This window comes from Terrapene carolina, unplaced genomic scaffold, assembly GCF_002925995.2.
Source record: "Terrapene carolina triunguis isolate 2854851 unplaced genomic scaffold, T_m_triunguis-2.0 Scaffold84, whole genome shotgun sequence".
Taxonomy (NCBI): domain Eukaryota; kingdom Metazoa; phylum Chordata; order Testudines; family Emydidae; genus Terrapene; species Terrapene triunguis.
Window position 1 is genome coordinate 35700254 of NW_020664435.1, and position 16124 is coordinate 35716377.

A 16124-nucleotide genomic window follows, 5' to 3' on the forward strand; every position below is an offset into this window, starting at 1 on the left:
AACAGTTCCCATTGTATAGAGCTATCTGACCTGGGTCAAACAGTTCCTATTGTATAGAGCTATCTGACCTGGGTCAAACAGTTTCCATTGTGTAGAGCTATCTCTGAGAGGTTTTTATTGCACACAGTTCCTGGGGTAATCCTTATGCTTGTGTGCATTTCTTCAATAAGTCCCTAGCATTGTTTGGCCTCATCCAATGTAGCACATTTGAAATACAGAGACATGGTCAATGTTCCCAGCTTCAGATACAAAAATGATACATGCATACAAATTAGATAAACATATTTAGTAAATCATAACCTTTCCAATGATACCTTACATGAGCCATCTTGCAGAAAGTACATCTCAGTTATGCCATATCCATATCACAAGCATATTTCCGTAAAGAATATGGAGTGTAATGTCACAGCAGCAACTTCATGAAAAATGTTACTCAAAACAAGAAGGGGATAAATTTCCAGTCGAGGGACTGGAATTGATGAAGGAAGAGGTCAATGGGGATAAATCGGCATAAAATTTCATCCAAGGAGTTAAAAAGTAGACTCTTACCTTGTAAAAATCTAAGCTGAAGCCTGCTTGACAGAAACCTTGTCCTTCAGGATCTGCATTGCCTGCATTATCAAAATATGAATATTTACTGATCTCATAATGCCTGAGTAGAACTTACTTATTGCCATAGGAGAGGGTTCAGAGAAGAGCCACAAGAATGATTAAAGGATTGGAAAACATGCCTTATAGTGAAAGATACAAGCAGCTCTATCTATTTAGTTTAACAAAGAGAAGGTGAAGGAGTGTCTTGGTCACAATCTGTGCATGCCTATATATGGAACAGAAGTTTGATAATAGGGGGCTCATCAGTTAGCTGACAAAGTTATAACAAGGTCCAATGGCTGAAAGTTGAAACTAGTCAAATTCAGACTAGAAATAAGGTGTAATTTTTTAACAGAGAACCATTGGAACCACTTAGCAAGGGTCACGGGGGAGTCTCCATAACTGGCAATTTTTAAATCAAGTTTGGATGTTTTTCTAGAAGACATGGTCTAAACAGGAATTAATTTGGGGAAGTCTTATGGCCTGTAATACAGGAGGCCAGATCAAATTATCACATTGGCCCCTTCTGGCTTTATAATCTATGAATTGCCATACACTACATCACTACAAGATTTCCCAAGGAGAAATAATTAGTACCCAGATTTACTTGCAACAACAAAAAGAAAAAATATATACTGTGATGAATTATTGTATTACAGGTTTCCATTGTGGGTACATATTTTATTAAATATTGTAGTATTGCCTTATCTCCATAATTCAAAGTGATAGTGCACATCCAACTCCTGTATCAGTACTATAGTTTGTTATAGTAGGAAGAAAATTTCTGTGAAAGAGGATGGAAGAAAATATAAAAGCATTTATATGATTTTATTTTAATTTTTATTTTGGAGAAATATGTTTTAATGCAGTGGTTCTCAACAGGGGGTCTGTTGCCCCCTGGGGGTCTGTGAACCCACAGTTAAAACCTAGAGCCCGAGCCCCAGCACCTCCTGTGGGGCTGAAGCCCCAATCTCTGGCGCCCCATGCGGGGCAGGCGCCAGGAGCAGCAGGGCTGAATTCCGGTGCCCCAAGTTCCGGTGCTCCCAAGAGGGCAGAAGCCCCGAGCCTATGGGCAGAGTTGGGGGGACATGTGGGTGTTGTCCCTGCAAAAAAAAAAACTACAGTGCAAGAGCAGGGCAATCCCGTGGCAGCTCCCCACACACACACACCCCACCACCTCCTCCTCTCCCCGTCCCCTGGCCCGGTAGGAGGCAGGAAGCAGGAGCCAGGCAGTGCAGGACAGCTGCTGCTCTGGCTGGTGTCATGGAGTAGGCAGCTATGGCATTCCCTTGTCTCCTGCTGCTGCTGCTGCAGGGGGTTGAAGCTGCTTCTCAGCTCCCAGCCCCCTTTGCTCACGCAGCTGGTAAGAGCCGCCTGGGCGGGAGGATCCGGCTCTGTGGCTGGAAGAGCCCTCAGGGAACGGGGACCGCAGGGGAGCCCTCCCGGCACACAGACACTAGCTACCCCTCTCCCTTCACCATGAGCTACCCCTTCCCTGCACCCTGAGATACCCCCTGCCCACACACAGCCCCTAGCTACCCCTCTCTCTGCACCCTGAGCTACTCCCCTGGCCGCACACAGCCCCTAGCTACTCCCCTGCCCGCACACAGCTCCTAGCTACCCCTCTCTCTGCATCGAGCTACTCTCTGCCCACATACAGCCCCTAGCTACCCCCTTCCTGCACTCACCTTTGAGTTATAATTTTTGGTTGTGCCCCACCCCCCACATCCCAGACAGGCAGGTGGCCTGCTGAGGTGAGTCAGGGGGTGGAGGTGGTGCTCCCTCCCCGGACCCTCCCATGCGGAGCTGGCTCAACCCCCACTGGCCCCTGCTCACCCAAAATAGAAGTCAGAGTACATCTATGCATGAGGGCCCTTCCCCCCACCCGGCCTAGAGCCCCGAGTCTCCCCCTCTCCTGCTGGCCTGGGCCCTGGAGTTTTTAATAGCATGTTGTGGGGGGCCTCAGAAAGAAAAAGGTTGAGAACCCCTGTTTTAATGCATTTACAGATAGCAAAATCACAACAGCATACAAAACGTTCTAGGGATCCAGTCTGACAGGATCTGGTGCTGGTAGTAAGGCTGTGAGCTTATGCAGTTATTGTCTTAAGGATGTGGTCTTGTTTTGCTTATTTACATTTAGCAACTTTCTTGAATTTTTGTGCAATTAAATAAACCCCACAGCCTTGAGGTAAAAGGTACAAAACCACCTAAGGAGGTAAAAAGATTATATGGGACTCTATGTAATGAACAAATCAGGGCCCTCTGCAGAGCCATGAGATTGGTGCCAAATGATGATATCTTGAAAAATGATATTTACTGCTTGGGACATTCTTCTCTCACTGCCTAACCAGGGTCTCCAGCCACAATCAATAGGCATCCTGTCCGAACCAGTGTGGGTAACCAAAAATGAGTGGCTTAGCAAGGAGTCATAGAATTGCTGCAACAGCTTGATTTGCCATAAATACAAAAATAAGGGTCTCTTAGGAAGTTTGAAACTTTTGGATAAATAGTGACTTGGAGGGTGGGTCAATCTGGGTGTATTCAAAGGATCCACCCTGCAGGAGATCCTGGCTATCTATACAACCCTGAGGGACATACAGGTAATTCATAAAGCCAAGCTTTTAGAGAGACTGGATTTTGGGTTAAACAAGTATTGAACTGTAAAATAATTCTGCATTTTCATGTCTATTTGCTGACTCTTCTTTCTTAGTTCTATCACCATGAAGCAATAGACTTGGAATAGAGTAACCTGCTACAGTTGCCCAATATCTGTTGGAGGGAGGGAAGAAGAATGTGGCGATCTTTTCTCCTTCCTCAAACCCTTAAAGAGGACCTTCCCTATGAACACCAGGCACCTGGCGATGTGCAGGTTCAGGGGGCTACAACTGGACATCAAGTGAGGATGGCCATTGGAACAGTCCCTCCACATGGCATCATCCCTGAGCAAAGCCAAAGTGACACACCAGCAGGAACTAGCGCAGAGCTTGTGAACATTATTTCCCCACAGATTCAGCTTCTCACTCTGTGGTGTCATCTCTCCCCTCGTTAGGGGTTTGGGTGTAAGGGCTAGGCCATGAGAGGGAGGCTTGGTAATGCAGCTCTGTCTGGAGCAACTCTGCAGTGGAAAACCTAGTGGGTAATGCTGAGGGGTTGGCCCTACATGCAGATGTCCCAGTCGCCTTTGTATATGCTGAGTTCCATGGGATTTTCTTGCAGATATTAAGAAGAATCACAGGGCTGCCTGGTTGCACACATCTCAGGTGTGCATTCTCAAGGCAGGCAAACAGGGCTACACAGAGGTTTTGGGGCAAAAGCTAAAACTGAACCCCCCCCTTCCAACAAAATTACCATGGATTCAAAAGAGGCCCCAGAGGGTGATGGATGGGGCTGAAGAGTGAATCTGCCCACCACTCGCCCAGCCGTGGTAACTTCAGTCCAATGGGACTGGGCTCGGCACCCCACTCTGTGCACTGTGACCTAGTCATGACAATGGGATGGCCAGGCCAAACTTGAATGGTGCTGCCACCCCATGCACCAGGTCACAACACTCAGAATGGGGGGCTTCGGGAAAACTGCCCTTTTGGTCCCCCTGCCTCGGCTGGCCCTGCAGGCAAACCTCACAGCATGGCATGATGTTATCTCTAGAACTCCACAAGAAGGAACTTGGCAAATTTCACTATCGTAGCCTCTTTAAAGGAGGGAGCAGGTCTGTTTACTTGTCTGCCCAGCGCTTTGTTGCTACTATACAAATAACAAACTGAACATCAACAACTTAGCCCTCCTGTGGGCATTTCCACACAGAGGCATAGGCTAGCCCATAATATTAGCTATTAACTTTGGAAAACACCACATGGCAAGTAACTGTGAAACAGCAGCTATTTCTGGTCTGTGGGAGAAGTAACTGCTAGACACTGAAATGATTCTGTATGGGCCCAATCCAAGTCCCATGAAGTCAACGGGTTCTTCTCATTGATTTTAACGACAGTTGGATGAGCCTTTAAGATGTCTCTCTACAGCTGCTGGGAGTGAGTCTTGCAGTCTGGGTCCACAGATTTGTGCTAGATTTTAGCAAACACGCTAAAAATAGCAATGTGGGAGCTCGGGCTCTGAAGCTTAGGTAGGGGGTTGGGCTTCAGGGCCCAAGCTCGAATGTCACAGCAACATCTACACAGTTATTTTGAGCGTGCTAGCCCGAGCCCTGTTAATGCAAGTCTGTTGACCTGGGCTGCGAGACTTGCTCCCAGCAGCTGTGCAGACACACCTTTAGAGTTTAGGGAAATAGCACATGAATTGATTCTTTGCCAAAATAAAATAATAAAAAAAAAAAATCACTGAGGCTAGGAGCTTAGCAGGATTCAGAAAGCGATGAAGTCATTCATATGGATAACAAGAATATATAGAGATATTGTAGTAAATATTTAAAACAACACACACACACACACACACGTGTTGGAATGGCTATAAACCTTCATGCTTCGAAGCTTAAGACAGTCTTTAGCTTTTGAGGTAGGAAGAAACTTCCTTGGGGCAGGTTATCCCATCATTGCTTACTGCAGGAATTCTTACACCTCCCTCCAAAATATCTGGTAATGACAACTGTCAGAGGCAGGACACTGGACTAGATGTATCACTCATCTGACCTAGTATGGTATTTTGTGTATTCCTATAAATAATTGGGCTTGGGCCTTGATACACACCCTCTCTTACCTATTCCACAAGCAGGAAGGCATTAGAGTTGTGGAGGAGCTCCTCAATTCCCATACAACACAGATCAGCATGTGCAGTAGCACTGCTACTGTGGGCTGCTTTCTAGTGCACAGGAAGTAATACACAATCAACCTATTGCTGGTGATTCGGACAATGCAGCCATTTCTATCTCAGTGCAGGATCTGCTCTTAGGATGGCAATTCTATAATGACAGATTCACATTCAGAATGAGCAACCGTTTAAAAATGCTTACTTATGCTTTTCGAGATCTGTTTGCTGCATTTTAAACCCTATTAAATTAAGCAAATTATATTTTATCACCATAATTGCACAAGCCTTATTTACTTAATCTCTGCTCTTTTAATTATATGATAAAGCATCCAAGTGGAGACATATAGTTTAATGTCTGCCTTTCTTTATATTCTTTCCCTGGGTGACATCCCTCAGTAATTTTCATCTAGCCAAGACAGCACTAAGATTGAAAGTATGAAACCACTGATCCCAATTTCAGTTCTATTGAGGCAAGAGCATTTATATTAAAACTTACTGTTGCGACAAGGAGAATACTCGGCATATGCACTGAAGTTCTGAATTGCGACATAGCAGGTGCCAACTGGATCCTTTTCAGGGGTGGCTTTAAGGGTCCTCCAATGATATAAGGGAGCACAAGCCTATTAAAACAGTAATTATGTAACAGATCTTTTATGTGCCATGCATGGGCTAAGTCAGTTCTTCATTAAACAAATTAGCTATTTTTGTTCCTGTTAAGTTTCTATCATTTGGGTAGAAATTGTCATACTAGGGTGGATGAAAGAACCATGGGAACCTTCATAACTTGCAATGTTCTCTTCTTTCCTCTGCATCATTAACAATCCACTTACATCTAAGGACCAAAACCTGCCCTCTCTCTCCTCTCCCTGGACAAGTAAATTGTCTCAGATAGTGTTACCCACTTTTAAACATGTGTTATTAAACCCCCTCTGTGCCTGATCCACAGCAGATGAGTTTGCTACTGTCCCAGTTAGGGGACTTAGTCCTTTGCCCTATGGTTTTAGTTTGAAAGGTCCCTGGTTCAATCAATCCCTCGGGATTCTCACGATGTTCGTTGTTACAGCATGGTTCTGCTGTGCGGGGGAATACGAGGAGGTTCTGCAGAGCTGAGCTCTTTCTGTTGCAGCACAGAGGGTGTGGCCGGTGGTCTGCTATTACATGGATCCCTAGTTCAAACCCAAAATAGAGCCAGGGAGAGGACACAGCTATGTGATAGATACTGGAATAGCACTACCTGTGCTTCTCCCCAGCCTTGGGGGTAGAGTTCTGAGACCTTTTTCTGTTTCTGGCTTGGCACAACAGGCAAGATTTAACCCTGACTGCGTGAATTTTTGCCAAATGAGTTTTTGATACAAAACTATTTAATAAGATAGAATATATTCTATAATAAAAATTAGTGTGTGATGGAGCTGATAAATTGTCCATTTTTGTCTTGGGATTGATTTACAGTCAGATATTAATCTCTCTCTGGTAATGTATTGTTGTCATTTTTTATGTCACTATAAGGCACCAGTCTTGCAATTAGCTCTGGCTGGGTGGATCCCTGTGCCCACACAGAGCTTACTGCAGGTGTGCACATTGATTTGCAAATGTATAAGACAGGGCTCTTCCCTGAGCAGCCTACAGTCTAACAACATACTAGAGAAAAAATAGAGGACAATCAAAGTGAATTTATTTCTTGTAATTATAATTTTAGATGCATTTCAGAAAGTTTGACAAAATCATTTGCAACAGAAAACTTATAACAGTAAAATTTGGCCTAATTCTATTTTATTGTTGTTGCTGCTGCTGCAGTAGAAAAAAACTGCAAGCAATGTGATAATGGATTCTCCCTTTTTCCCCATGGAACCCTATCAAAGTTTAAACCTATAGTTTTCTCACTTCCCAAAGTCAGCAATTCAAGGTTCTGTCTTAAAATTGTTGACTTTAGCTACTGAGACAGGGTGCTGGGCAAGAACTGCTGACTCAGCCCTCTGTCATGCCAACCCCCATTATGGGAAGGAAATTGGAGCTGGCTAGAGAAAACCTGCGCCTATTTGGTGAATGGGAGACAGCTGCCCACCCAATTAGTCTGGGGCTAGATAAAGGCTGCAGGGAAGGAAGCCAGGGAAAGGGGAGGAAGCAGAGTGATAGTCCTTCCCTCCTGGAGCAGACACTAGCAGCAAGCTGTGTATGGGGAAAAGGCAGAGGTGAAAGTAAGCCGATACGGTCTGGTACAGCATACCGGCAAGAGCCGGTATGCCATACCGGACCAGACTGGCTTCCCCAGGCCAGCGATTTAAAGAGCCTGGGGCTCCCAGCAGCAGCTGGAGCCCCGGGCCCTTTAAATTGCCACCAGAGCCCCACTGCCAGAGCCTTTGGGTGGCAGAGGTGGCTCAGGTAGTGATTTAAAGGGCCCTTTAAATCACCGCCGGAGCCCCTGGCTGCTGCCACTACCCTGGGGGCTCCGGCAGCAGGACTCGGGTGGTGATTTAAAGGGCCTAGGGTTCCGGCTGCTGTGGGGAGCCCTGGGCCCTTTAAATCGCCACTGGAGCCCCGTTGCCAGAGCCCCGAGGTAGCGGCGGCGGCACAGGGCTCCAGTGGTGATTTAATGGCCTGGGCGCTCCCAGCCACTGCTACCGCAGCAGAGCCCCAGGCCCTTTAAATCGCCACCCGAGCTCTGCTGCAGGAGCCCCGGGGTAGCGGCAGCGGCACAGGGCTCTCGCGGTGATTTAAAGGCCCCATGCGCTCCCAGCCGCTGCTACCGCAGTGGAGCCCCAGGCCCTTTAAATCGCCACCCAAGCCCTGCTGCAGGAGCCCTGGGGTAGCGGCGGCAGCCAGGAGCGCCTGGGGCTCCATCGGCAATTTAAAGGACCCGGGGCTCCTCTGTGGCCAGGAGCCCCTGGCCCTTTAAATCGCTGCCCGAGCCCCGCTGCCGGAACCCCCGGGGTAACAGCGGTGGCGGGGCTCCGGTGGTGATTTAAAGGGCCAGGGGCTTCCAGCCGCCACTACTGCAGCGGAGCCCCGGGCCTTTTAAATCTCCGCCAGAGCCCTGAGTAGCGATGGCAGCCAGGAGCCCCTGGGGCTCCGTCTGCGATTTAAAGGGCCTGGGGCTCCGCTGCGGTAGCGGCAACTGGAGCTCCGGGCCCTTTAAATGGCCCCCTAGCCCCGGGGCTCCCAGCCACCTCTGCAGCTGGTAGCTCCGGGGGTGATTTAAAGGGCCTGGGGCTCCCAGCCGCCGCTACCACAGCTGGAGCCCCGGGCCCTTGAAATCTTGATTTAAAGGGCCTGGGGATTTAAAGCCCCGCCTCTTCCAGTTGAGGCCACGCCCCCTGCTCAGGACTCCGGCGTACCGGTAAGTCCTTTAAGTTACTTTCACCCCTGGGAAAAGGTGGTGGGAGCACAACTTGTGAATAAAAAGCACCAGGGGTTACTGAACCCCAGGGTATCCAAGTGACTTTATCAGCGCAGCAGGGGCAGGAGCAGGAGCCAAGAGGGTCCTGCCATGAACTGCGACAGCTCCATTGCAGAAAGTCTGGCAAAACGAAAACAGACTAGAACCAAAACAAAACCGGCCTATCATGGACACTGTCTATTTTTTATGGCACGGCAATCAATGGTGGGATTTCCTCACATCTGATTAAAACTAAGGCATTCTAAGTTTCAGTGAATAGTTGTATAAGAAGAGATTATATTTCAGCTTGCTAGAGTACATGATAAGTATTCAGCTATTTAAATCAATATAACACTTTATGACAAATTTTAGTTAAAGCCAAATAATATGTTAGGATTTCCTTTTTAACAATAATTGTATATATGTTATCAACTTGTAAATAAAAGTACGTCTACCAGATGCAGGTACCAAATCTGCAACTTGACAGCTACGATAACTCAGATGCAAAACCGCAGGGAATTAACTGTACATGTTAGTTCTGTAACACAAGAGAGCGATGTTTTATTCATCACCTGTTTTATGTCAAAATCCTTTTCTGGGGTTAACCACAAGATCAACTATTTAAAGTATGGCATTTTCTTTAGATACTTATTCCCATTAATTAATAACTGAAACAGCTTTAAACAAATCCCAAAGCCAAAGTTGTTGTTTCATAATTGTAAGGAAAATAAAGTATGGCCAAACTAAAGTTTCACATCACAAAGTGTTTAGTATCCTTTTCACTGTGAATCCTAGTGCAAAAACTATAAATGTAAAATGCCTGTGTATAGCCTACATCAGCTCCATACTATGCAATAAAACTACTCAGTATAAGAAAGAAATCAAATATATCAGTATAAATATGCAGTAGGGGCTTTCTATCAGTGCCTGCAAAATGTTCTATAGAATCAGAACACATAACCTTAATGTTTTTAAAAGCAAAACTCTTATTTAGTCATTACCATGACTACAATATAACAATACAATATAATATGATTACCCTATAAAACAAAATTAAATATTGATACAAATACTAACATTTTCATCAGGATATCAATTGATCTTCACTGGAATTTTTGGCTTCCTTTAGGTAATTCTGTAGTTTCCTCATAAAGCTTTACAATACGTTACAGTTTTTTAAACATATGGCTATCAGTTCCTATATATCTTAAAAATAGTTCCACTATTTTATGCTTTGAATAATAAATTAGATTACTCATTTGCTTGCACGATGAGTAAAATACCTTTCTTCATTTCTAACTGCATTAAGATGGTCTTCAAGTATTCAGTTCAGTCTGATTTTTATATATTGCTTTTATTGTCTGATCTCTCTCTATATATATAAAATCTGTTTTTGTATATATGTATATTCTAAAACTTATTAGTTGTGTACACACACACATTTAAGATATACAGTTCAGAAAATGTAAACATCTGAAAATGAATATCAATTCATTAAACTTACCACAACTTTTCCTTTATGAGCCTTGACTGTTGCCCCAAACCACTGATTTGACTTAAACTCAATAGGTTCCCTGGTGCTGTTGACTTTGATTTTTCTGTTGTCTGACAAAGAAAGAAACAGGCTGCTGATATCTAATTTAAAAAATGTTACTTCATTGGCTTCAGCTAGATGATAATAGAGCAATGGACATGTGAATTATATCACATCTATCATCCTCAGACAAGTTTCATTAATGTGGTAAAGGCATTTTAATATTGTTCAAGCACATGTCATTGGTCAATGAAACATGCCTCTATCAAATTCTCATATAGCTAAATATTTGAAATGACTGTAATGGCAATGAAAAACTTAGGAAACTAAGGAAAAGTCTAGCCCTCTATCCACACTGAAAAATTTGTTTAGCTGGGGATTTGTAATAAAGAATGAACAAGAATCCCTACAAAATGAGCAAAAATGTCATGAAACTGTTCTCAAAAGTCACATAGCTTTATACTGTGACAAAATATGTATTATAATCATTGTTGGCCAGGCAAATGCAATTTCTCAGCATGCATTATTCAAGGACCAGTATTAAGTATAGTAAAGGACTTAGTTCTTAACTGAATTACATGTGTACATACTGCCACAAGAGACAGTTCTTTAACATGGTTTTATATACACTTTGCAGATGTCAGCCTAAGAGGAGCCATCTGGGTAAAGACTCAGCCCAATTATAATGCATTTCAGGTTTAATAAAAAGCAGACATCCCTTCCTTTCACCCTCAGTACTCTGAAGTAAACTGATTTCCCACATGGTCTTAAAGTATGCTCCTCCCTCACCAGTCACTCCTAATGAACTTCTCAATTTATATATAAGCAGCTTATTACCCATATCCCCTCATATCTGTCTTCTCTTACTTTTGTCTCTGGTTCTTATCAAAGAGTATTTCACAAGAATCAACTCTTTTTTACGCATTTTCAGTGAAAATAAAAACACACACACTGTCAAACCTGGAATGTAGAGATTTTTTTAGCATCATATTACATTATTTGAATTTAGGTAAATGAAAAACAAAAACACACCAGTAAAAATTAAAGAGTCAACATTTTCCTGCAGTTAGAGACAGTGGTAGATGAAATACCTATTTTCTTTCCTATTCTAAGCACAGGGTATATTGTGGCATTGGAGACTCTGCTGTGCGATAACCACTGATAAATGTTATTGATACAACCTGAATTGGGGTGAAAGAACCATTATATTAGGGGATAGGAGGACTCAGCATCTGTATTTTTATTAATTTAGGACTATGTATGAAGTCACAGGATCAGAAAAACTGGCTCAGAATTAATGTATGAAAGTTTTGAGAAAGTTCCTTTCATTTATATGAACCATGTGAAATTTGTATATTTCTGTGCCTCACCAATACAGGTTTTCTAGTACTGCAATTAGCACGTACAGAACTGGCAAAAGAGCCAGAAACTTTATCACATGCATACTTGTGATTTTTAGAAATCAGCAAGAATATATATAAAAATATACTTAATTTTTTTTTTAAGCAGGAAACTATTAAAGGGCCAAAACTTTAGGGATGTGACAGAAGATGACCTTCGCGAGGCATTGCATTGGAGGAGCTGCCAAATTCCACCCACCCTTTGGTGCCACTCTTTCGATTCGCTCTCTCAAAGGGGCCAGACATGCAGACACTTTCAAGCTCTCAAAGCTTCTTTTTTGATTAAACCAACATATTTGAACACAGGCTATGTTCAAGTATGTGGTCTTGATTTAAAACAAAGCTTTTAAAGCTTGAAAATCTGCCATGGGTTTTGACTTACAGCTGCCAACCTTAGACTGACTCTGAAGAGTGAATCCTCACAACCACTTTTCTAGCTTGAAAAGAGTATTTTTATTTGAAACAAACATATTTGTGTACAGGCAGATTGTACTCAAATGTGAATAGAAGTTATGCTTTACAAACAACACCTCTTGTTCAAGAATCACCCCTCTGAGAATGAATCCAAGATGGAGGCTGGGATGTCAGAGCTCCTGCAGAACCCTATACAACTCTACACTTTGTCCCATGAGCCCTTGAGACATTAAAAGCCATGATGCTGTATAGGATAAAGGGCCTAAACTACAGTGAGATAACCTGTCTGGTGGCACCTTAAAGACTAAACAGATTTATTTGGGCATAAGCTTTCGTGGGTAAAAACCTCAGATGCATCTGAAGAAGTGAGGTTTTTACCCACGAAAGCTTATGCCCAAATAAATCTGTTAGTCTTTAAGGTGCCACCAGACTCCTTGTTGTTTTTGTAGATACAGACTAACACGGCTACCCCCTGATACTTGAGATAACCTGATGTCTCACTACGTTTTCTCAAACCGCACAAGATTATTTCAGGGGTAACTAACTAGAGTATGTGAGTCAAGCATCAGTCAAGCTATGGCCTTGTTTCTCTTTTCTCCATACAGGCCAGCAAAGCTGGTACCTGTCACAGGGCCTGCCTGAAGCACAATATGGCTGTGCTTTCTCAGACATTGCGCCTGTCTGAAGCACAATGCCTTCAGGAGCTCCTGCTAGGGGAGCACACCTCACCACCACCCCTGGATGTGCCTTTTATGTACCATGTAGCTCTTCACATATAACACTTTCTGAAGCCAAACCAGTATTGAGATCATGATAAAACAACAACTATTTCTCGCAGATTTCCCCATATAACTCTACTGAAATAAAAGACAACATAAAAATGTATGCAGTGTTCTTGTAGCCGTGCTGGTCCCAGGATATTAAGACTTGAAGAGAGCTCTGTGTAAGCTTGAAAGCTTGTCTCTCCCACTAACAGAAGTTGGTCTAATAAAAGACATTACCTCATCCACCTTGTCTCACATAAAAATGGACACATCTGTGAATTTACCCAGACTGTGTTATTCTATTTGCATCGTACACTGCATGTTTCATTAGAGAACAGGTTTCTGTGGGAGTACAACACAAAACAGCTGCTATTTCACTGTATCATAGATACTTATATGGCCCCCATTACAGTAGTGTCCAAGCTCCTCTCAACCTTTAATGTATTTATCCTCACTACACCCCTAGAAGATAGGAAGTGCTATTATCCCCACTTTACATAGGGGCAACCAAGGCACAGAGAGGCTGTGCCTCTGATCATTCAATATGTGTGGTGAAGCAGGGAATTGTACCAGCATCTCCCAAGTCCTAGGTTAGTGCCCTAACCACTCAACCATCCTGCTTTGCTAATAATTGTAGTCCATGCTCAGCTGTGCTGAACCTCCTTCCTTTTGGTCCTTACCCCATACCGAATTTTGATTGACTTAACTGGTAATTTTGCCTGACTCAGAAGAGCAGCTCTTTAAAATGCCAAAGCAGCATGTAGTTTCTCAAAGAAATGCTGCCCCCTTTTACCAGGCTCCAGAGGGCAATTCCTGCAATGAAACCCATGTGGCTCTACCGCTGTGTGGACACCAGCTCCATAAGGGTTTTTTATGGAATGCTGTTGACAGAGTCTTGGATGCAGGGCAGGAGGTGGCCCTGGAAGGAGCGGTACTAAGGCCAGTGGATCTCTGCCTATTACATGAATCCAGCAGCCATTTTTCATATGGAGGATGGAAATAGCAACAGTCTAGGGAGCCATTGTGGCTCTACTGCTATTCCATTGGTTGGAAAGAGAGGACTCTTTGCCCACGCCCTCAACTCCCAACCTCATTACTGAGGATGTGAGTTGGATAATAAAGTTCTCATGGACTAAATCTAAGATCCTTATTCAAACCTTACTCAGGGAAATTCCCATTGACTTCAGTGGGGGTTTTGTTTGAGCAATGACTTCAGGATTAGGCTCATGAAAAAATGAAAATGAGCACTAATATTATTTCCCAAAATGGGACTAAGATTACCTAACATTGCAGAAATCAAGAGTTTATGCAGAAAGTTTCCTTGTGTTTCCATCAGGTCAAGCAAATATCACATCCTTTTTCAATCTGTTTAGCAAACCGTGCCACATGGCACCTGTTGGTAGTATGACCTAGCACAGCATTTATCCGTGGTGTGGACCAAATGCTCATGACAGCAGCTTCAGTGGAACTTCCACTGAAATCGTGTCATTGGTGTTATTTCAATGGGGGTTGCAGTGGTGTCGCTGAGAGGAGAATTTAGCCCTGTATGGCCACATGTCCTAGAGGATAATTTCAAGGACTCCATAATTCAGCCTCCCACATCAGCGTATATGTGGCAGCAGCAATGCACAGAATGAGTCAAGCATGTGCTAAGCATAACTCTTGTGGGAGTGTTTTTGTGTTTTTAAGTCCACACAGCAGTAACACAATTAAGAAAAATGTTAATCCACATAGTCAAACATAAATCTATGTTAAAACAACATTGTAGGCCACAACTGTACACTTGAAAACTGAGCAGTAATAGGTACACCTGTAAATACCGTATTTGCATATGTTAGATCAAATTTAGCCCTTCATAAGTAGGTGCAATTCCCATTTGGCTCACCAAGTGAGTAACTACACCTATGAGCAGTTAAGCATGCAGCTACCTAACTTGCATCTGCAAAAGCTTCTGTGAATGGATAAATGCAGGATTTGCATACTGAATGGCTGCATATGCAAATATTTGCTGATGCAGTACTGATTTGCATATTTCGTTATTTTATTTATTCAGATTTAAAAAAATTTCAAAACCACCTTTCCAAAAGACCCATATTTATTAAAAATTTGAAACAATTTAAACAAAAGCAAGCACAGCAATTTTCTCAAACTGAAGAAAGGAGAAAAAAGATTCCACTCAAACAATTGATCCCAGCTCTACAATACATCCACCCCAAAACTCTCCTCCCTTCCCAAAAACGTGGGGGGGGGGAGAATAACTTTATGTGGTCTGTGTGGTAACAATACTTTGCTTTTCTCATGCACTTTAAACAGCCTCACCTGCATTCTGCCCACGAATCCATCTCCACCTAGACTACTTCAAATATTCCAAACCCCTGTGCAGCTGTCAAACTACTGATGCTGCTTTTTTAAAAAAATCAACCTGTCAGAAAAATGCTTCCTTCTTATTCTTCCAAATGGGATGCTTCTCCCCAGGAGTTACTGAGGTCCAGGATAGGCAATATTTAGCCCCATATCTTGTCACTCCTTGGAACTAGAGAAGAAAGCTCTGTATCATTAAAAAGCCAGGAATTCCCATTTCCAATTACATAAAATTTATTTACATGGGTATCAAGTTTTGAACTTTCTTACTTTTGAGGCACAGCCTAGGGCATTTTAAAAAGCTGTTTTCTTTTCTCTAAAATGTTGGGGAAACCCTCCAGGGGTAGGTTTCCTGGGATCCCAAAGAATGAGTGTGAACTGTTACTGCTAAACACCTGGAAACCTGTTCTGTCTGCTCTTAGGTGAGACTTTGTAGACTAAACAACAGCACCTATAGCTAATACTCCAGTGGCCACACTGCAGATCCACTTCCCATTCTTAGTTTTAATTCTGATCCAGTAACCTCCAATCTGTAGACAAGATCATTCCCACCTGATGCCATATACAGCCCATGGATTTCCTTTCCACTCCCCTAATAGATTATGCTAGTCTCCACTCTAGCTCTCTGCAGATGCAGGAGGAGGAGACACGTCAGTGCTTAGCCTCGCATTTGGGGCATGTCTACAATACAAACTTTTGCCAATGCATGTTATGGCAGCATAAAACCACTGCAGTTAATATAATGCTTGTGCACATGCATCCTTACGTTGGCACTGTGCGTACTTACCAGGAATGCTTGTTTCGATGTACAATGCAGTGCATTATGGGTAGGTCACTTTCCACCATCCAGCACACACTGTCTTTTGGGAAGTTCTGGCAATGCATGGTGGGGCAGAAATGAATCTTGCAGAGGTAACTAGGACTGCAGG

The 16124-nt window shown here is 43.4% G+C and overlaps 1 protein-coding gene across 1 annotated transcript in view; it reads right to left on the reverse strand.

Annotated features, from left to right (window-relative positions):
- Nucleotides 1-16124, reverse strand: part of ITGA8 (integrin subunit alpha 8) — a 170758-nt gene that overhangs the window by 142853 nt on the left and 11781 nt on the right. The window contains exons 3-5 of the mRNA XM_024208854.3: nt 10227-10327; nt 5846-5969; nt 550-611 (exon numbers count right to left, since the gene is read on the reverse strand). Of these exons, the coding sequence (XP_024064622.1) occupies nt 550-611; nt 5846-5969; nt 10227-10327 (287 nt within the window). The remainder of the gene's footprint in view (nt 1-549; nt 612-5845; nt 5970-10226; nt 10328-16124) is intronic.